This window comes from Amaranthus tricolor, chromosome 3, assembly GCF_026212465.1.
Source record: "Amaranthus tricolor cultivar Red isolate AtriRed21 chromosome 3, ASM2621246v1, whole genome shotgun sequence".
Classification (NCBI taxonomy): Eukaryota; Viridiplantae; Streptophyta; class Magnoliopsida; order Caryophyllales; family Amaranthaceae; genus Amaranthus; species Amaranthus tricolor.
This window is the reverse complement of record NC_080049.1, coordinates 35,649,003-35,670,495: the sequence shown is the minus strand read 5'-3', so window position 1 is coordinate 35,670,495 and position 21,493 is coordinate 35,649,003. Positions and strand designations below refer to the sequence as shown.

General features: G+C 34.4%; 3 protein-coding genes across 3 annotated transcripts; 2 read left to right on the top strand and 1 right to left on the bottom strand.

The window, feature by feature from the left end:
- The first annotated feature begins 452 nt into the window (after positions 1 to 452).
- On the top strand, positions 453 to 5,859 carry LOC130809167 (ribose-phosphate pyrophosphokinase 3, mitochondrial). Its single transcript, XM_057674825.1, has 7 exons — positions 453 to 897; positions 2,480 to 2,795; positions 2,876 to 2,971; positions 3,080 to 3,148; positions 4,769 to 4,897; positions 5,148 to 5,247; positions 5,512 to 5,859. Exons 1-7 carry the CDS (start codon positions 533 to 535, stop codon positions 5,643 to 5,645), a joined length of 1,209 nt encoding a protein of 402 aa, XP_057530808.1. The 5' UTR covers positions 453 to 532; the 3' UTR covers positions 5,646 to 5,859.
- Positions 5,860 to 6,065: 206 nt separating this feature from the next.
- On the bottom strand, positions 6,066 to 10,877 carry LOC130809166 (uncharacterized). The gene is made up of 10 exons (XM_057674824.1): positions 10,334 to 10,877; positions 9,214 to 9,693; positions 8,886 to 9,043; positions 8,529 to 8,612; positions 8,367 to 8,419; positions 7,589 to 7,670; positions 7,203 to 7,310; positions 6,876 to 6,999; positions 6,693 to 6,778; positions 6,066 to 6,451 (listed from the first exon to the last, which is right to left on the bottom strand). Exons 1-10 carry the CDS (start codon positions 10,713 to 10,715, stop codon positions 6,230 to 6,232), a joined length of 1,779 nt encoding a protein of 592 aa, XP_057530807.1. The 5' UTR covers positions 10,716 to 10,877; the 3' UTR covers positions 6,066 to 6,229.
- Positions 10,878 to 17,393: 6,516 nt separating this feature from the next.
- On the top strand, positions 17,394 to 21,406 carry LOC130808631 (protein POOR HOMOLOGOUS SYNAPSIS 1). The gene is made up of 8 exons (XM_057674085.1): positions 17,394 to 17,737; positions 18,795 to 18,911; positions 19,272 to 19,337; positions 19,441 to 19,541; positions 19,648 to 19,829; positions 19,996 to 20,057; positions 20,166 to 20,193; positions 20,900 to 21,406. Exons 1-8 carry the CDS (start codon positions 17,492 to 17,494, stop codon positions 20,956 to 20,958), a joined length of 861 nt encoding a protein of 286 aa, XP_057530068.1. The 5' UTR covers positions 17,394 to 17,491; the 3' UTR covers positions 20,959 to 21,406.
- Positions 21,407 to 21,493: the final 87 nt, after the last annotated feature.

Sequence of the window (21,493 nt, the reverse complement as noted above, 5' to 3'; positions counted from 1 at the left end):
TTTTTTTAACCTGTTCGCAGTTAGTAACTGCGAACAACTAGCTCCACAAATACGCACAACAGCTTCCACCATGAACAGGTTAAAAAAAATCAAAAATTGTTCGCAATTATTAACTACGAACAACTGTTGTGTTTTTTTTGACCTGTTCGCAGTTACTAACTGCGAACAATCACAAATTTGAAAATTTTACACTTATTTTTAAAAATAAGTTGAAACTTATCTTATTTAATTTATTTTGTTGATAATTTATCTTAATCATTTTAAATTTTGCTTGTATTTGGTCCTAACATTTTACTTGAGCCGGACCGGGGCCATATCCGAGCATCTCAACCTAGGTTTATAAAATTAGGACCATGCCAATTGCCACCATCCCATATTCAATGCACACATGACACATTGACACGTTGGTTTACAAATTAATCTACTATATATATAATTGTATATAGTGTAAAAATAAATAAACTCCAATATAAACTCTGACATAAAAGCCCAATTTTTGGATCAACAAATTAGCAACCATCAACCCCGCCAAATGGCAAAGATCCCCAATCACAATCTCATTCATCCTTGCAAGAACTCCGCCATTTTTGCTAATTCTTTGCTTAAACCCTCTTCTTTTTCCTTGAACCCGTCAACCAAATTCGTTAATAAAATACCCACATTCAGATGCGATTCACAGAATTCTCGAAATTGGACAACTGTGGATTATCATATCTCCAAAATTGATCCAATTCATATAATACCCACTTCTCCTGTTCTACCAATGAGTTCAAATGCAGCAGAATCTGTTAAGTATTCCAAGAAAGTCTGTCTTTTCTATTGCCCTGAAACTAAAGCTCTTGCTGAAAGAATTGCGGCTCAATCTGATGCTATTCAACTTCGTACCATTACTTGGAGGTGAATTTTTAGTCTTTTATCTTTCCGTGTTTCGTTTGCAATGATTGTAATTATATTGAAGTATACGTTTCATGATGCCGGGGCCAAGATTCATAATTCTTTAGTTTTGGATTATCATTGAGTAAAGTAATATGGGTAATTAAATTGTGTGCTTCCTATATGATGCCATGTGATTTATATGGAGTTTGCAATGGATAGTCTATCATAAGGACCTCTTTGTTATTAGAGTATAGGGGTAAAGGTACCATCCCTTACCCCCACAATTAGAATTTTTCTGGTTTGGTGTAATGTTGAACTTTCAAAAGATTTGACAATTGGTAGAACCCAGATGAACATTTTTGTGGAATGTTCTTTTTGGTGGAAAAGAGATTACTTGCTTAAGAATGTTCTAATCTTGGTTGGTGGGTCAGAGTTGATGTCCTGTATCAACTACGAAGTTGTTAAACCTAGTCAATATGATTGACTAACTAGTGGATGAAGGCTTTGTAAAATGTGTTTTCTTAAATGATAGTCTTAGGTAAGAATAATTCAGTAGTTTATTGATTTTAATTGAAAAGGTCTCCTCAAAAAAGGTTAGAAAATAGCAATCTCATAGTATATTGAACATCCCAAAATTAAAGTGTAATCTATAAGAAGGAATTGTAACTTCTTGGAACGTTTCGAAATTAGTTAATGATGAAAAACTTTGGTTTGGAAGAAATAAAGATCAAGGCAATTTAGCAGCTTACAAGTCAAAAGTTAGGGTTAGACATGGTCCTGTTTTAATCAGTTGAATATTTTAGGTTTGATATTGGAGTGTTAGTGAGAAGAATTTGCTATTTTAGATTTGGATTCGTGCAAGTTACAATACAAGTTTCTTGGACCAAATTTAGATGCCAAGTTTTTTGTGATGTTGTAGATGACTTCATTAAGTCCTAAAGGATTTTCTGGGTTGGTTTTTGGCTGTTTGATGTTTATGCTTTGTAATGTTTATTTTCAATGGAGCCAAAGATTTATAGTTCTTTGGTTTCGAGTTAAATTGGACTATGGTAAAATGATTCGTTAAATCATTTTGCGCTTTACATACGTGTGAAGTTGTTGCTGATATTTGCAATCAAAGGTCACTTGCACAACTTCTGTTTTATTACAAAGATAAATTTATTTACTTCTGACCCCCAAACACCGTCTAGGTTGGAGTACTTGGCATCTGAGTAATGGCAAGTTGTAATGTTGTGATCCATACTTGATAGCCCTTTGCGACAAAGCAATTGTGATCTTTTTTGATTCTACTCACAGGGATAACATACTGCTTGCAAGCTTTTGTATATTAGACCCCATACTTAGTTTAGCTGAACCTTTTTTTTTTTTGCAAGTGGGATCTTTAGGTGAGGTTGAGGTCTAGGGCATAGTTTAGTTGAGTCAGCTTACCAGTCAAAATTGCCGAATTAAGAATCTATTCAAGGATCTAAGGGGATGAACTTGGTGGTTTTCAATTTTCCCTGATAGATTTCCAAAATTTGAAGATTGCTTTGACTTCATTGATTGGAGTACCAGTAAGTCTTGCTGTCATTTTAGTAAGATCTTGTTACTATCTTATATTCAGGACTTTTGAAGATGGGTTCCCCAACCTGTTCATTTCAAACGCTCAAGGCATACGTGGGCAGCATGTTGCTTTCTTAGCATCATTTAGTTCTCCAAGTGTAATATTTGAGCAACTCTCTGTGATATATGCTCTTCCAAAGCTTTTTGTTTCCTCCTTCACCCTTGTCCTGCCTTTTTTTCCTACTGGCACTTCTGAGCGAATGGAAGATGAAGGGGATGTTGCAACTGCTTTTACTCTTGCTAGGATTTTGTCAAATATCCCAAATTCAAGGGGAGGCCCTACTAGTTTGGTGACATTCGATATACATGCCTTACAGGTTTGCAGCAGTTCTCACTCACCTCTATGCCCTTTTTATCTCATACAAACTGACCTCTATTTATTGCCTGCATATGTCAGGAAAGATTTTACTTTGGTGACAATATATTGCCATACTTTGAGAGTGGAATTCCTTTGCTCAAAAGGAGGCTGCAAGAACTGCCTGATTCCGACAATGTATGGTGCTATGGTTTATCCTGGTAGATAATGAATTTTAAAATCTACTAAGAGTGATTAGCTCACACGATATCTGTAATTGTGTTGCATTTTCCATTATTCCTTCAGATTTCTATTGCTTTTCCTGATGATGGTGCTTGGAAAAGATTTCATAAGCAGTTGCAGCACTTCCCTACGGTAATTTTCTGATAAAGCACCACTCTCTTATATTGTCTTCCTACCGAAATAATGTTTTATTACGAAATGCAGTTTGAGTTATTAAGGCATGCTTATCGACTACTACAATCAAGGTTTTAGGATCGGGATTCTACGTAGGATCGTTGAGGGGGTAGGATCGAAATCGGTAGAATCGGATCATAGGATCGTGTGATCCTTTAAATATGCATTAATATGCTTTAGATAACTGATTTTCATTTGTATTTGTTCTTTTTTTTTTAAGTTTTAAGGTTTAAATTAAAACTTATTTGACTTCAGCTATTAAATTTTGTAAAAAAATACCCTTAATAATCATTTTTAAAATGCGAATCCAGAAAACTTGAATTTTAGTCATATTGATATAATTGTTTAGATATAAACATATATGTATATAAGTAAAACTAGGATTATATGAAATTTTTTTACGATTGAAACTACCCTTGTAGGATCGGATTGAAAGATCGTAGAATCGTATTATGATCCTACCACTCAAATCATGGAGCTATGTAGAATCGTACGATTCTACCAACATTAAGATCCTACCTACGATCCGGATCGTTCGCGTAATTTTGGATCGTAGGATCGTAGAATCGTTGATCTAGATTGAGATTCTGATAACCATGACTTTAATCTTATTTTTGTTTTAGCGTTCTTCCGTGTTTTTTTTATTGTCATTTACTGTCTATCTCAGTCTTCATGATATATGTCATTTTTGATGAATAGGATGTCAGACTATGGCTAACACAGTACACAGCAACACACGGAAAAATATTTTTGCTTATGCCCAAGTGAGTAGAAAGGATAGTCGTGAATGCAGTTAGATTGATGGTCTTAACTCTTACGGCTCGTTTGGTTAGTGGTACTAAATGGTGGTAATGGAAATAATTTATAGTATAAAATTTCATCAAAAGTTCCATGTCATTCCTGTGGTGATGAAACTTTGATCACAAAAGTTTTTTTGTTTATAAATTTTCATTACCACCTCTCCTAATGGTAATGCATTGGAATGAATTTTATGAAGAAAATGAGATGATTGAAGTTGGATAAGCATGGCCATCAAGGTAGCCAAGAGATTTTTCAACCAAAATTACACTAGTTTTCATTCCCATTACCACCATTTATTACTACCTACCAAACGGGCCGTTAGTCATTTATTTCGTACCTCTATACTAGTGAGTGATGATTATGGTCGTTTATTTCCTACCAAATGAATAAATTTTGTGATGTTAAACTGTGTAATGCTTGTTTGTGTATGTGGGTATGTGGGTATATTAAATTGTGCAATCTCTGAGCTGTTAGTATTCAATCATGTAAATAAAATTCATTTGATAACATCAAGTGGGTCTCACCTAGATGAGGTTTGGTAGAGTCGGATATACGCAACCATAGCCTTCGTCGAGAATGGACCCCATGTAAAAAAAATGCAAGTTATGTAAATGTTGTGGTGTATAGTTTAACCGCAAGAAATTACTTTTAGATAAAAAGATGATAACTGATAAACATCAGTAATTTGGATACGTAAGTTAATAGTTGTCGTTAGTGAGTTCCAATCACAATAGAATTGGCTGCATGTCAGATGCTGATTATACAATCCATGTTCAGATTGTCTGTGCGAAAGTTCGAGAAGGTGATCAACGTATTGTTCGTCTGAAGGAGGGTGACCCTCGAGGACGCCACGTTGTGATTGTTGATGACCTAGTACAATCAGGTGGTACCCTTATAGAATGCCAGGTATTTCTTCTTATTATTCTCTTGGCTGCTTTTCAGATCTGAGTCGTTGTTACTTACATCTCTCATTTTGACCTTTCGTTTTTATCTCATCACTAATATAGTAATATGCATACTGTTTCAGTACAATCTCAGTATACAGGTCAAATATATTAAAATGTTTGTGAATTTATATGTAATTGAACGGAGAGATGGTATCTTATGTTGGACTATGGATAAATGAGGTGTTCATATTGTATCTTTCTTGTTCTAGAAAGTATTGGCTGCTCATGGAGCTGCAAAGATTAGTGCATACGTCACACACGGAATATTTCCAAACCGATCATGGGAACGCTTTAAACCTGACACCAACGGTACGTGCTTTTCAATTGTTACCAACTTATTCTACCTGGCATATACTAATGTTGGAGTATTATACTCTGTTGAAACTAATAATAAGCGGACTTTTGATTATTCATTCCTTAAGGAATATAGCTAACATGCTGCAACATCATAGAATTTTAGTTCATACACTTCAAATTTTCATGTAACTAATGTAATTTCCCCAGAATTCGTTTAAGACTATCGTTAAGATAATGTTTCTCATGCTGTACTGTGGGTGTACAAATCCTTCACAGGTCGGCCGGAGGAAGGGATGGCGTACTTCTGGATAACGGATTCGTGTCCCCTGACAGTGAAAGAGGTCAAGAACAAGCCTCCTTTTCAAGTCATTAGCCTTGCTGGGTCCATTGCTGCTGCTCTTCAGGTTTAAAATTAGCAGAAAGTAGTACAGAAAAGAGTCCGACAGTTAGATAATTGGAGATTGTGTTCTATCAGAGCTTTGTAAATTGTTTGCGGAATTTGAGCTTTTGTATAAACAACAATAAGTGTATGAAACTATTAAACATTCACATACTTTCTCTGTACCTATTAAGTTTGTTACAGAGATGATCATCCTCAACAATCAGCACTGAGAGATCCTCGTATGTTTGCTGCTGACTAGCTTTTACTCGTTCAATCTATTTAGCAACTCGAAACTTATTTTGTGTAATGTACTTTATTTGCATATTGATTGGACTTTTAAAACCAATATACTAACGGTGATTTGTGTTTGTTTTATTGCTAAATAAAAATTAAAAAATAGAAATTAACTTATAAAATATGTAGTAATATTTTGACAGTATAATAATTCTTTTAAAAAAAACCATGTATTTAAAAAAACCTTCAGCCTGGTAAAGAAAGCTTACAACAACTATCACAATTATATCATAATACAAAGTGAGGAAACAATAAAAGAATCAAATTACACATTTAAAACTTTCTAGTATAAAAACGACAACATTAACAGAAATCTCTTTATTTTACTTTATGTGAGATCTTGATGTAATTTAGAAGCCTTTTTAGGGCTTCACCGCTGTCAATGGCCTCTCTAGCTCTATCTAGAGCTGACATAACATCTTCAGCGCCTTTACAACCTAACAAGTGATCTACGATTCCTGCATTTAAGACAATACGGTCATATGCAGGTCCTTTCTCCCCTCGAAGTGCTGCTATACCAAGCTCTATGTTCTTTGCTACCTGCACACCCTCAACAATTCAGGTTATTCGTAACTGTAATGTTGGAAAATGAACAAGGTCGTTGTATCAGACTCAGACCAAATTTGCTGTATTAACTAATTGTTAAAGATCAGAAAAGCTGAATATGCAATGTACTTTACCATTGCAAGCTTTCAAGTTTGCAAAGAAAATTTGACAATTAACAAATTGATTGCAAAAATAAAATATAAAGATAATTGAAATACAAAATGGGTTCCCTTACCGATCTATCAGTCCTTGGTGTATCAGATGCCTCAAAACCATAGTCTTTTGCGTTCACTTCCACACAAAAAGTCTCCTGGGACACACCTGATGCATAAACAGGTCAGTTATAATTGCCACACAAACATTATCACAGAAGAAAAACAAAATCACAAGTGCAAAAGTTCAAAGGATTATAGACGACCATCAGTTTCTAAACCAGCTCCATTGACCGATGAGCGAAATCCTGAACAGTAGTTGACAGGAAGTCCTTTTGATGCATTTGCTTGCTTCAATCTGGTTGTCATTGAAACTGCCCCTTCTTCACCCTGCACACAAAAAGCCGAATTATAAAGATAGATCTTTTACTTGAACTGCGATAGTACACCAATCTGCCAACAAAAAAGTTGAAACCAAAATGTAAAGGCATCATTTTAAAGATGGTGCTATAGAAAGGAAAACAAACAAACCAAAGCCAAAAAGATACTGAACAAAGTTTTTTTTAGAGAGAGAGAGACAGAGACTCCCTCACCTTGACAACTAAACCAGCATGAACGCCTCGTCTCCTCATAAGCATCAAAAGTGGTTCTTCATATCCTTCATGATAAAATCCTGCTACCATAGCTTCCTTTCCTCGCGCCTGCTCATGTATCCACACTTTTCTGAATGATCTTATTACAAACTTATAGATCCTTTACGACGTCAAAATGCTATGAAATATGTTGAGTGCAGTCAACATTTGAATACACAATTATATAACTAAAATGAGACTCAGTAACGTGTAAAACAAGCCCAAATCAATTGCCAAAGTACATATCAGAGGATGCTAATTCCAAAATCACAAAAATGTACACTTACATCTTAATCATAATCTACAAGCAAAGTAGCAAGAATATAACTCTATCAGCTACAACTTACCCTCACAAACTGCTGAACCTTTTCAGATGTTGCCAAAGGTGGACGCTTCTTTATGTGTTCTCTCATTCCAACCAATGAGTATCTGAAGAAAATTGCAAGTTTTGTCATTAGTTACAAGGCCACCTGATTGGAAAGCTGTGTAACATCATGATTAAACACAGAACAAGCAAATGGTCAACATCCTCTAATTAGAACAAATTAAATAGGTTAAACACTAAAACTATATTTGGATAGGAGGAAATGGGTGGAAAGGAAGGGGAGGAAATAGAGAGACTGCACTTCCATTATTTAAATACCAATAGGTCAAGAGAGGGAAATGGAGAGAACAAAATTGGATGGAGGAGTTCCTTCACAAGTTTAACAAAACAATTTCTTCCAACATAGGGAAGATTTGGAAGGACACCAATCTCCCTTCCCTTCTTTTTCCCCTTCCTTCCCATCCTTCCCAAAATGTTAACTAAACATAGGGTAAAAGAAATTCTTGAAACTTCAAACACTCAAGTAAGATAAACATCGAACCAAAACTATTCTAGTACATGCATCTTACAATGTCCAAGGATATTTCAAATAACCAAGATTTAGAGCAGGTATAGATCCGTAAGATAAACTTCAGGCAGCATAGTCATCCAAATTACACGTTCTTTTCTTGCTTATATATACCAAAAAGTACACTCAGGCCTCAAGGTGATGAGTCACAAAATTTTAGAAGGTGTCCTTAGTATTTCCAAGCAGACAACATGCATATAACAAGTTACAAATTGCGAGTCGTATCACTTACAGAGATGGGCGAACTTCTCGTAGACTTGCATATGCAAAGCCCACATTTCCATCCTGATAAACAACAAAGAAAAATCAAAACCATGAAACTTAAGTGCAAGAAAAGAGCTGGAAACTTGACTATTGTTATAAGTTGCAAACTATATACAAAAAGTATTTTAACCTCAATAAGTTGTTTCGCTTGCAACGTTGTCAAGTGTGTATTTGCCCCCATGAATTGCAACATCTGTTCTTCAGTCACACCACCCTAAACAAATTTATAAAGCTTTTGTATCTCAATTCAGTATAAATGAAAACGAATAAATCACATAAATAGTAAAACAATTAAAATCAATGCATTTTAAACTATTATACAATGCATCCATCACTAAAAGCAAAAAATATAGAAACAAAAAATGTGAGATCATTACACACTACATAGTTTATCTAAGTTATATAACGTTTTTTCAGATGTTGATGTTGATGTTGAATGACACTTGCATGGATTCCCCTACTGTTCCTTATTCCATTACAAACTCACCTTTGGTGGCATCCAATCCACCCCATGTAGCAAGCAGGATTCACCATAACATGATCTCACAGCAGCAACAAACAGCGTGCTCCTGAAAAAGCGTGTATTGCCATCATAAGGTTCCCCATAGTGCGTCAAGGATTCCACATCAGCAACCAAAGGAGGACCTGGTTATTGAGTAAAAGAATCATTAAAGCATTTTAATTTCTAGGTGATGAACCAAATCAACCTTTAATGACTTGACTAAAACAATGCCCTTTAAAAAGAAATCATAACAATCTATAATGATATGCCAAGATTACATCAGCTCTATATGTTATCAAATAAGAGGCATTACCAACTTCATCATCAAATGCAAGACAATAAGCTTTAAGCTCCCGATCTGTTTCCCTGTTCATGCGTTGACCTATCATAAATGCTGAAAGCAATGATTCGCTCACCGCTGTTGACTTATCTTCAAATCCCATCAGTAGAACATCTCTTAAAACACCTTGAACTTCCTCGTATCCTAGATGACCTCCTGCAAGAACTTCTCGCAGAGCACCAACTAGTCTCATTTCCCTGGCATCATGTCCGGTGTATTGTGGTCCAATACTGCTTCCAAGACCCATTATAGAGCCCTCAGGATCAGCTATGAATAGTACATCATGCGGAAGAGTTTGAACTAGCTCTGGCCAGAAAGCATTCATGGCTCGCCTTTCTCCTTCACTCCATTGGGTAGCTTCAGGAAAGGTGTTGGCTCTAATAGTCATTCCCGCAAAGAAAGCACCAAGCTGTGCGTTTGAAACTTTATCATCATCTTTGAGTTCCCCCTTAGCTGATCATCCACAGAAAACACAGTTCAGTAACTTCACAAGATGTTTTACAGAAAACTCAAAGATCCAACTATACAAATCACCATACCACAAGACCCTACTCCCTAGGATCCTATTGAAGCAATGATGTATTGTGTGTAGTCACTCTTTGGTAAATGGCTTTTGACGGCGGAAAAACTATCTTTAAGCCAAAATCAAAAGCTACGATAATGTTTTTTTATTAAATTTTGGCTGTTGACCCACTTTTATGTAATAAAAAGAGAACAGAAGGATTCTCGCCGGTAAGGGATTTTCATGCGGGGATTCTCTCGCCTTACGCTGGAATATAATAATAATGAACAACTAACCCCTAAATTTTACCAAACATCTTACTGACATAAAATAAGATAAATTGGCCAATATTTTCAAACCAGCCGGTAGCTACGGCAGCTACGGCTCTAGCCTCAAGCCAACAGCCAGTAACCAAATACCATCATAAGAAATGAGAAGTGTAGCAATGGTTGGAACAAAGGATATAGCAGTTACATTAGCAATTCCACAGTGCAATTTCCAAAACAACAGATACAATTATCCACCTTCCTGAAATTATGCATTTTCACATATACATAGTCAAAAAAAATAATAAACAGCAGTATTACGGACCTGATTTCAAAATAACATCCAAGACTTTGAAAGCTTGTTCTTCAGAAAGAGGCTTGGTTTGAGTAGGACCAGTACAAACTCTAGCTTGAGCTTCTAGAACCGCCTGATTTGGCCTCGGAATTTCCGAACTACGATATTCCGTTGATAAAGCAGGATTTCTACCGGTTTCTTCCGTTGTGAACCCTAAATCCTCTAGTTTAATTGAATCAATCATCACGGATTTTATAGTCAACCCGCATCTCCGGCGAATCGGACGGTAGATATGAGCCGGAAGAAAGTGGGTGGAATGAAGCCTTGTCGTTCGGATGGAAGGAATGTTCGCAATCGCCGGCGCCGGCGAGGTCAGCGAGTGTATGCGGTCGGGGTTTAGCAGAAGTTTCATTTCGGGATTAGCGTGCCGCCCTCTGGTGGGGTTGTCTCTAGGTTGATAACCGTGATATGTTTGCCTACAAATTACAGGGGCAATTTGGTAAAGTAGATTTAAATATTAATATACCCAATTTGAGTGGACTTTTGCACTTCAACAAAATCGAAAACATTAGTACAGACAGTGTACTCAACTTTCCCTTTTGCTTCTCCATTTCTATCTCTTTCTCTGCAATTCACCCTTTATTTGCAGTATTTCTTAATTAAAAATACCCATTTTCAATTCTTTTCAAAGATAAGCTTGTTGATCAGCAAATGGAGATAGGTGGGGGTGTATCCCAGAAAATTGTAAGTAGGAAGTCAAAAAGGTGTGGATGCCCTGTCATGGTATATGCACATCTGACTGGAGATAATTTATGGGACGTCAACATGAACATCATAACCATAACCCCATCTCCTAGTAAATTCAAACACATTAGGCAACATCGGGAGGAGCACTTCACGAAATCCACAAAGAGAAAACTAATAAGCAATTATAGTGCGGGTGTGAAGCCCGCTAAATCATTTGCTTGCTTAATTGAAGAATTTGGTGGTTGGGATAAATTACGTATCACCCAAAAAGATGTGTATAATCATGTACAACAAGTGAAGAGATTGAAAATAGTTGATGGAGATGCAAAGGCCATGAATGAGTACTTTGAAAAAATGCAAGCTGATAATCAAAATTTTTTTTATGCCTATGGGTGCGATGAGAATGGATCTTTAACGGATGTTATATGGGTTGATGCTAGAAGACGTGTTGCCTATAAAGATTTTGGTGATGTGGTGTGTTTTGATACCACTTATGTAACAAATGACTATGACTTAAATTTTGCCAATTTTGTTGGGGTAAACCACCACAGACAATCTTTATTGTTAGGTTGTGCTTTAATTTTGCATGAGAATTGTGAAACCTTTAAGTGACTTTTCAAGCAATAGCTTATTTGTATGGGTGGGAAGGCACCTCATGCAATTTTGACCGACCAAGCTGCTGCATATGTCATTATATTTCGTATTTTTATTTTACTATTATAGTTTTTTTACAATTATGAAATTTTGAAGGAACAATTGAAGCAAGCAATCTATGATAGTTTTATCGTAGAAGAGTTTGAACAACAATGGGCATATGTAATTAAGACTCACAATGTTGAGTCTGTTAAGTGGCTCGAGGTGTTATTTAAGGAGAGTATGATGTGGGCTCTGGTTCATATGCGTGATACATTTTGGGCTGGTATGATGACCACACAAAGGGCGGAAATGCTTTCTTTGATGGTTTCCTTAATAGCAAAACCAAGCTATATGAATTTGTAGCACGTTATTGTTCAGCAATGGGCAAAAGGGTAGAGGATGAAAAGGCTGCTGATGTCTTGAGTGCCATTGTAACACCTCGTAATTTATCGGGTTTAAAAAGAAAATATAATAAGATAAAATAAATAAAATTATTAAATTATATTATCTTACATATATAATTATAAGAAATAAAGTAAGTTAAATTTTAACGGTAACGAGTTTTATCGCGTACGATGTTATCACGTGGTGTTTCTTTTCTGTTTTAACAATAATATAATAATTACTTAATTAATTAATTGATTAAAAAAAATTAAGGGAAATTGAAGGGGGTGGCCGGTTGTGTGGGCATGGGAGGAGTCTTGTAACTCCTCTCATAATTGTGTATTATGGCACAATAATGATCATTGCCTTAAGTTGCCTATTAATCCTTAAACTTCCTTTGCGTTCGTCACCTTTCTAACTTTTCAAGAGCTTACAAAAAAATCCAGAAAAATTCTTCCTTTCTTTCCTCTTGTTTCGGCTCACTTCAAAAAAAAAAAAAAATTTTGTTGTTCCATCCAATCTTTTGATCAAAGGGTGTGGATCAAGTTACGTAATCATCCAAGAGTTTGTAAATCCTTTAGCAAAACTGATTTGTTTGAAGGATTGTGTTTATATATATGTCTTGATTTAAAAAAAAGGGGTGATTTGTTTTTATGATTTTCTACAAAATTTTAATTTGTTAAGAGAATTAAGTATTTAATTTAATTATCATAAATTATGAAATTTTAAATTCTTGAAGGATTTTTGTGGATGGGTATGTTTTTTTTTTATTTGATGACTTATATGCTTTGTTGATGGAGTTTTGTGTATTACTCCCTCCGTTCTTTTAAGTTCTTCCACCTTATTATAACGGGTAGTTTCATAAGTTCTTCCACTTTAGAATACTTTCTATTTTTGAAAAGTTTTTATCCCATTTTTACCCCTTAAAACCCTCATTATCTTTTAATTTACCCCTTTTCTTTTATTTATAATTATTTTCTCTCTCATACTTTCAATGCAATCATTACTTCACACTACTATTTAATTAAAATAATACCCACTACAACCTCATACTTCCAATACAATCATTACTTCATACTACTATTTAATTAAAATAATACCCACTACAACCTCATACTTTCAATACAATCATTACTTCACAATACTATTTAATTAAAGTAATACCCACTACAACCCAAAGATTCTATCTTCCTTAATATATGTAAAAAATCCAAAGTGAAAGATCAAAAAAAGAACGGAGGGATTAATATATATGTGTGGAAATATTAAGTGGTTGTGTGATAGAAAAAAATTGGTCTTATTTGTTATCTTAGTAGTTGTGAATGTGACTTTGTTAGAGTTATTTTGGTCGTGAGATTTAAAGGGTTAATAATTAGAATAATGTATATATAAAATAATAATAATAATAATAATAATAATAATAATAATAATAATAATAATAAAATAAAATAAAAAAAGTCGGGCAGTAGCAGTTCTGTCTCGGTAATGGTGCTGATCGGGAAACATAGTCATGTTCCGTTGTTGTTTTATGTATCGATGCGTAAAAAAAAAAAACTCGTTAAACGCTTAAAATAATTAAAAATAGTAATTGGAGGTTAGAAATTATGAAATTTGGTACCCAAGGTAATTGACGCGTTCCGGACGCAATGATGAAGTCGGATTTTCCATTTAAGCGTCTGGTTAGAATTTAAAGTTTGGAACTATTGGGTATTGGATGAAAACATTTAAAATTATCAAGTCTTAGTAATATCTTAGTAGTATGAAATGGATTAAATGTGTAAACACATTATGATACGTGATCGTTTTGTGTGTGTTATTAGGACCTCGATTCATAAGAGGACGAAATTTCTATCGTGAATAAACATCGTTTCGTTGCAGCGCTTAAAGGTACACGCTTAGACCATATTGTTTATGTGGTTGTGCAAGTAGTGTTGTTTCATTTCTAATCGAGGCACTGTAAATCACATAAGGATTAGACATCTCAAATAATTTGAAAGAAGATAATTGGAAATTGAGAATTTATGTGTTTGTTTCCCAAAAGGGTTAACGTTTTGGTTTGTATCATGTTACCCACAGGGGTTAACGTTTTGGTTTGGATTATTACAAATATTATTTCCGTGGCAGTTTTTGATCATTACGGTCACCATGGGTGTATGCATACTTTTTCCTTTGACGACCCGAACAGGACGGGCAACGTCTTAGGTCGGTGGTCGCCTTGGGATTAGTTCTCCCAAGTGTATTCCTCCAAAAGATTTGGATTTATACTTGGACGACTCGAACAGGACGGGCAACGTTACAAGTTGGAGATTAACTAATAATGAATGTATTAGAGCCTATGCATGCTAGGATAAACATATTGCTTGTTTTCAACCTGTTTTACATTTGTATGAAGTCTCTGACGTGTATTGGATTGTTTCTTTGGAACCTACTGCGTGTTGTCCTACGACGACTGGTAGGTTGATTGCAGGTGGGGACTGGAGTGAGATCTCGACTTAGAATCCATAATCATCAAGACTATGCTTTGTCTTTTGTATTTAGATTATGAATAGAAAGAAACTCTGAATTTATGTAACAAGAGATAGAGTTGTTTTCTTTTCGCTTTCGTCAAATTCCTTTAGTTGATCTAGAGGCCAGTAGGATCTCGAGTTGTATCTAAGAACTTCTACTGACTATTTTCTTTCACGCTGGTACTGATTCTGTTTTAGATATATTTCTTTATCAACGGAACATTGACGATCCTAGAGAAGACTTTTCTCTAGAGTCCAAAGAGTGAACCGGAATTTGTATTTTCATATGGATTTTCGGGTCACTTAAACCGGGTCGTTACAGCCATGAGACATAGAAACCTAGCCACGGGATACAACTTTTAACCACCAAAGTCTTGTGATGGATTGTGATTACAAATTGTTTGTGACACATGGCATTATGTGTAGACATATGATTAGGTTATTAGATTGGTATGATAATTCTATAATTCCAGTCTTCCAGATATGTATGTTCTTAAGCGATGGAGGCGAGATATCCGTAGGAAGCACACACTGGTTAAGGTTCCGTACCATGATCCTTTCAACACCGTGGAGGGCATGCGACATCATAAAATGCATTTGGCGTTTGAGCCAATTTGTGATGAAGCAAATGATGGCGATGATACAGTTCAGCTAGTCATTGATGCCTTAAAAGAACTACATATGAAGTTGATTGAGATCAAAGGGAAAAGGGATTGTACTTTGGCAAAGGATAATATCCCATCTTCTGTTGCTAGCTTTGATACCCCAGTAGCTACCGTGCAATCATTAGTTGCAGAAGTCAATTCTTCAACTGTTGGATTCATTGTCAACAACCATCAAATGGGTATATAAAGTGTTAACACTAGTACAAACCACCTAAAGGATCCATCATATAAAAAGAAAAGAGGTAGGCTTGTGACCAATCAACTACAAGGTGCTCACGAGAAGGGTGCTGTATTCGGGTGTTACAGGTGCTAAGAACACTAAAGGCAAGAACGTCGGAAGATCCCAAGTGCAACAATCGATGGAAAATTTGGATTTCCAATTATTTGGAGGTATTCAATGTCAAATGCCATATGTATAGCCTATGTATTATACTAAAAGCTCATACGGATATGGAAATAGTCAAGAGGTTCAAAATGAAGAAAATCGGGCTAATTTTACTTATGGTGAAAATATGCTTATATATCGTAATCTAAGCTAAAAAGGATATACATAACCTCAACCATATACGACTTTGGCCATTTATTTTGTTATCGAATGTGGCATTACGGGAATGTGAAAACTTGACCTTTTATCGTATATTTTGGTATAATTTTTCGCACCTAAGGTATATATAAGCTAATGTAATGCAAGGGTATGTTCATTTGCACCTAATGTATATATTATAAGCTAATGTAATGCAAGGATATGTTTATTTGCACGTAATAGTATATATTATAAGCTAATGTAATGCAAGGGTGTGTATTTTTGCACATAATTGTGTATATTATAAGCTAATGGAATGTAAGGGAATATATTTTTTGTAATCTGATTGTATATATTATAAGCTAATGAAATATAAGGCTATGGATTATATGTTTATATGTTTAGATGTCCTGTATGAGACTCCAGTACAATATGGTACTTACTAATCAATCGATTCAGATGTTGTTCGAGTTATTCATTTTTCATTTAGTCGGTTGGGATTTGATCTAGGTACATCATGTACTAGATCAAATAATGTACTCCCTATGTTCAGCAAAAAAACTTTACAAAGTTTTAAATGTTGAAAAATTGAATAGACGAGACGATGTATATATATTTTTTGAAAAAAAAAATTTCGAATTTCTAACATGAAATAATGCAATGCATAGTTGGAATTACCGAAACAAAAATAGTGATTAAAAGTTTTTACTATTGAAATGTACAAGTTATGTGGAACAAATGAAGTATTATATTCAAATGTAGTAATTAGTGTGGAACGGAGAAAGTATTAAAGTTGAAGAAGTGAAGCAGTAAAAATTAGGTAAACTAATATAGGTACTAATTATAATTATACTCAGGGTAAATATTTTGAGAGAAAAAATGCAAATTTTCGTTACATTTTGATAATATGTTAAATATTTATCCAAATTCCAAAATAAGAGTTAGATTCTCTTTTCCTTGAAATTTACTCCTTTAAGACGAAAAAATTAGAGAATTAAATACTAAAACTAGAATAAAAAGAACTTATCGGAGGTAGGCTAGAGTACATTGTTGGCACAAATATCTTAATTCTTAACATTAAAAAGAGAGAAAAAAAATTTTAATTGGTGAGAATAAATTGTGTCACAAAGATAGTAAATATCATTAAGCATTTAGGATAATTACAATTGTCCTAATTCGACTTGAATTGAATCTAACTAAAGCAAGTAGGTTTGGATTGAGATTTTTAATCCAAATATGTTGACTCTATCTGATTTATTGTTAAATATGTTAAGTTAAGGTTAAAATATAAAAATTAAAACAAACTTATATAACCCAATTAATTAAACAACTTGATTTCATTAAATCAATATAACCTAAGTTTTATTCAATTAATATTTTATTATATTTCATAGTAAATTTAAAATAGATAATTTATAAACAAAACTTTTAAATTAAATCCTAAAAGTAAGATATAATCTGTTAACAACTCTTAAATTCAAGCAAAAAACAATAAGTGAGATACATGGGTCAAAATGAAATCAATTTGAACCGTTACAAATATTAAATTAAAATTCTGATTTTTGACCCAAATAAAATAACTAAAGAAGTATAACAAATTCATACATCACCTGAACTCGGAACGGAAATGAAAAAGTCACTACTTGCCTATAAATACAAACAGAAACAAAAATGGCGGGAGCACCAAAAACTTTGCAAGAGAGAAACAGGGAATTTTAAATTGGCGATGGAAAGAGCACGAGATCAATGGCAATGGAAAGTTCAGTACGCTCGATACTTCACATTTCCTTCTTATTACCAATCTATAACAACAACTTCTTCTCCTTCGCGTCTCTCTCCTTTTAAGCGAAATCAATTTAGGCCGATTTGGCTTCCTTCTTCTGGAATCTCCACCGTCTCTATTCACCCTTCATCTGATGTCTCTTCTTCTGTTGATTCCGTTCTCTCTGTATCTTTACAAGGAACTATTATTGTATGCCTCTTTATCTCTCTAAAATGATGAGTTTTTGAAATTTAATTTGCTAGGTTTATTAAGATGTAGTTCTTTTTGCAATTCTGATATTGATGATGATTTTCGTGTATTCGTCAACTTGATTTATGTTATTGAAGTTGATTAAGCTAATATTTGAGTAAAATTTTGTTGTTAGAATATTTCTTGGTGTTTGCTGGTGATTACTGTTCGCTATTCGGAGTTTTTTTAGGTCAAATTTAGTTGCCGTTTTTGCAATGTCAATACTGTTGATTTTGATTACTAGAAATTTAGATGTGCTTTTTGGGGGTTTTTGTTCAATTTTATTGATTATTGATGCTGTAATTCGAGAATATGTTTGTTCTATGATTTGTATTTTGTAGTACTAAATTAACTATTGAGTAATGGTTTTGATTTCGGTTTGAGAAAAGGCTTAGTAGTGATGACTGATTAAATACTAATCTCTTTCAACTTCTTGTTGATATTTGAAATTTGATCTTCCATTTTATAATAAAGATCAAATTCGCTAGTAGTCACGCACACTCGCACTTTCGAGAAACGTTTCCAGTGTAATTTTTGCTTCTTCAAGTTTCTTGCTTATGTTTTTTTCGAACTGTGTGAAAAATTCATTGCAAAAGGCTATTTTGAGCTTTGATGATTTGATTCCTCGATTTTCATTGCTATTGAAAATTCTGGATGAAAATTATAAAAATTCCTGATGGAATAGGTAGGAGAGACTAGGGAATTTCGTCTAGGAATTTACAAACATGTCATAGCTACACAAATTGTAAACCTCTAAAGCTGTTAAGGATGGATTTCAGAAGTTTGCCACCAATTTCGTTTTAGGTCTCTAATGATGAACTTTTAAAGTTCATGACAAGATCACAAGATTAGCTAAATCAATTGGTTTCACATTTATTGATGTTTCTGCAAGCTAAGTTGAGTATCAAAAGTTACTCAAGCCACATGTAATTAAAGCATTATATGTTTTTGCTTTAGAAGTTGTGAAAAATTGGTTGAATCACGTAGTTTAATTGGTTATCACCCTTTCCTTTTGAAGGAAGAGCATTTCATCTCCAAGCTGCAGTTCATCTGGCCTCAGGTGACATATCTGTCAGGGCTTCCTACTCGTGGTAGCTTAGTAGTCATTGCAAGCTATGTTGATAGCTCTGACGAGGTATGCTAACTATCTAATTGCTCCCCAAATCCTCAGACGATGTTCTTTTCCTAGAAACAAATTGCTCTTTTGAGTTGATTGATTATTTTTTAGACTCTAGGTTTTGTAACACGGAGCTGCATTCTTTGATCATGAAATACGAGTTTGCATCTGAAAATAGCTTCTCACTCATCTATTTTTAAGATCGAGATATTAATGACATTGAAAAGATAGAATACGTTCATTAGCCACAGCTAAAAGTACTAATAAACATAAGGAAACTTGTTGTGGCTTCAGTTTGATATGTTCCCATCAATGAATGTGCTTATGCTGGGATAGTGCGTCTGCCTCTTATTTTTGAAAGGTTTTGAATGTTTGCAGAACCAGAAGTTTGCACTGGGCTTTTCTCAATTCTCAGAAGTAGAACACTTCATAAACTCATTGCAGGTAAAAATCTAAATTGAGTGTTCTGAATATGGAGTTTTAGCGTTGAGGAAACCTCTTGAAGGAGTTATCTTTTCTTACAAACTTTTCCATATTCCACTTGCAGGATTTGCTTTCAAATAAAATCTCCTATGTACCTCAAGCGCTTAATGTGATATCGCCACATTCTGCAGTATCCTCTGACTCTGACTTTATTCCTACATACAGGTAAAGCTACCATACATTTTGAAGATTTACTCTAAAGACTAGACAGATTGATCAACAAATTTCTGCACAAATATAATATTGACTGGAATATGAAATGGATTTGCAGACCTGACACATCAAGCATTATGACCCCCATTTATGATTCTATCTCCCCACGGAACTTGAACAAGGAAGATCAGCCGGATTCACAGATTCAAGAAACAAATGCCAATTCTCAAAGCAAAGTTGAAGCACTTCCTCCTGCCTTCACATCGCTTGTGTCCAGTTGCGCTGCTGATTTGGAACAAGGTATTCCTTTGTTCCTAGAGATGGCACTTCATGTTCCTTCGACAGTGCATGATGTATCTTTCCTCTATATAACAACATCTATGATCCCAGTGCCATTAAGTGGTTGCACATACGCAACCTTATCCATGTACTAATGAATATGCTGTTTTTTTCCTTTATATTATAGGTAGTTTAGATCTTGCACTTGCAGCTGGGGAGCAGGATGCTGATCTGAAAACTCAAATTGCGGTACTTTTTCTTGAACATGTTTGCTACCCTTTTCCTGATAAACTTTGTCACTACTTTATCTCATTATGGCTCCTGATATTTTTGTTTTCGTCAACTTATGTCTTGCAGAAATATATGCAAGATGCATCTTTTCTTGGTAAGTAACTCTTGTTATATGCCTTTTAGCTGGTTTTGAACTTATTTGATTTTGCTCAGCATCCGATCGTTTAGTAGAACTTTCTCCAAAAGACACAGTTTGTGGTTGTTATATATTCAATGATTTTCCTGAGCCACTGTGTAACCTTCGAGCCTCTTAATTTTTGGCTTCAGTAAGCAATTGAGCATTGACAGTGTTTTTATGTTACCCTAGTAGTTTATTTCTCTTCTGTTTAAAATTTTATTCATGTGATATTCATATTTTCGGGCTTTTTTTATACATATTAAAGCATAGTTTCTTGAAGTTTCCATGTACTCCAGTCCCTGTACTTTTTTAGATCTTAGCATGTCTTTTATATGTGAAGTTGCTGATGATATTTGCAGTCAAGAGTCAATTGAAAACAACTTTGTTATTACAATGATAATGTTGCGTACATTTGACCTTCAAATATCACCTAGGTGGAAATCAATTGACATTGGGATAATGACATCTTGACAAGTTTCCGTATTCTAGTTTTAAAAAGAGTGTTAAATACATATATTTATATGATGTTAGTATGTTACTAGGCATGATTTCTATCTTGGCCATGAATCCATGGCTATTTACATTTTTCCTTTTTAAAGTTCATCTCATGATTTAAAACTGCCAAGGAAGATCAATAACCCAAGTCATGTTAAATCTGTTTGTGCCAATTGTTTTGTTTCAGATATGGTGAATAAGGTGAATGATGTTATCACTGAACTCGGAGGCAACTATGCGATCTAGAAGTACTTGCACAGTTTTTAACAGCTCAAATTATATACTTAATATGACCTCAACCTTACTCATAGCAGCAGTATATTCTTATGCAGTAGTATGATATCACTATAGATGATGCTTGGAAAAAGTGGATTAAATCGATTCTATACTCTATATATCGTTACATATATTATAATCACATGCTGTATACATCTCTTGGTACAAAATACAATGTTCGCTTTGGTCTGAAACTGAGTCTCAAAGTAGAAGTATCCAACTTTCTCAATGCAAGGAGTTGGGTTTAAAACCCAAATCTTACCTTACATACTTTTTTGAAATGAATCTTACCATATACTTTGATTAGGTTTACTTTTAATTTAGCTCGCATTGTACTAGGAGTACTTTGTAAGGCAAATGAAAGAAACTTCGATGTAAGCTAACTGGAAGTACTATGATTGAATTGGGCTTTACAAGTTTTGACTCAGAGATGATCAATACAAAATATCAATTCATAAAATTTTAGAATACTTCTGCTTCTTTTAAATTTGTAAGAACTATCGAG

Bases quoted from the DNA above. Each gene is read 5' to 3' on its own strand.
- LOC130808631 (XM_057674085.1), top strand. From the start codon at position 17,492: ATGGAAAGAGCACGAGATCAATGGCAATGGAAAGTTCAGTACGCTCGA. The intron at 19,542-19,647 runs GTAAAGCTACCA...ATGGATTTGCAG, and splicing joins GACTTTATTCCTACATACAG to ACCTGACACATCAAGCATTA. The intron at 20,194-20,899 runs GTAAGTAACTCT...GTTTTGTTTCAG, and splicing joins GCAAGATGCATCTTTTCTTG to ATATGGTGAATAAGGTGAAT.
- LOC130809167 (XM_057674825.1), top strand. From the start codon at position 533: ATGGCAAAGATCCCCAATCACAATCTCATTCATCCTTGCAAGAACTCC. The intron at 2,972-3,079 runs GTATGGTGCTAT...TTATTCCTTCAG, and splicing joins AACTGCCTGATTCCGACAAT to ATTTCTATTGCTTTTCCTGA. The intron at 4,898-5,147 runs GTATTTCTTCTT...TTCTTGTTCTAG, and splicing joins GTACCCTTATAGAATGCCAG to AAAGTATTGGCTGCTCATGG.
- LOC130809166 (XM_057674824.1), bottom strand. From the start codon at position 10,715: ATGAAACTTCTGCTAAACCCCGACCGCATACACTCGCTGACCTCGCCG. The intron at 8,613-8,885 runs GTGAGTTTGTAA...AAATTTGTTTAG, and splicing joins TGGATTGGATGCCACCAAAG to GGTGGTGTGACTGAAGAACA. The intron at 7,311-7,588 runs GTAAGTTGTAGC...ATACATGAGCAG, and splicing joins AGGTTCAGCAGTTTGTGAGG to GCGCGAGGAAAGGAAGCTAT.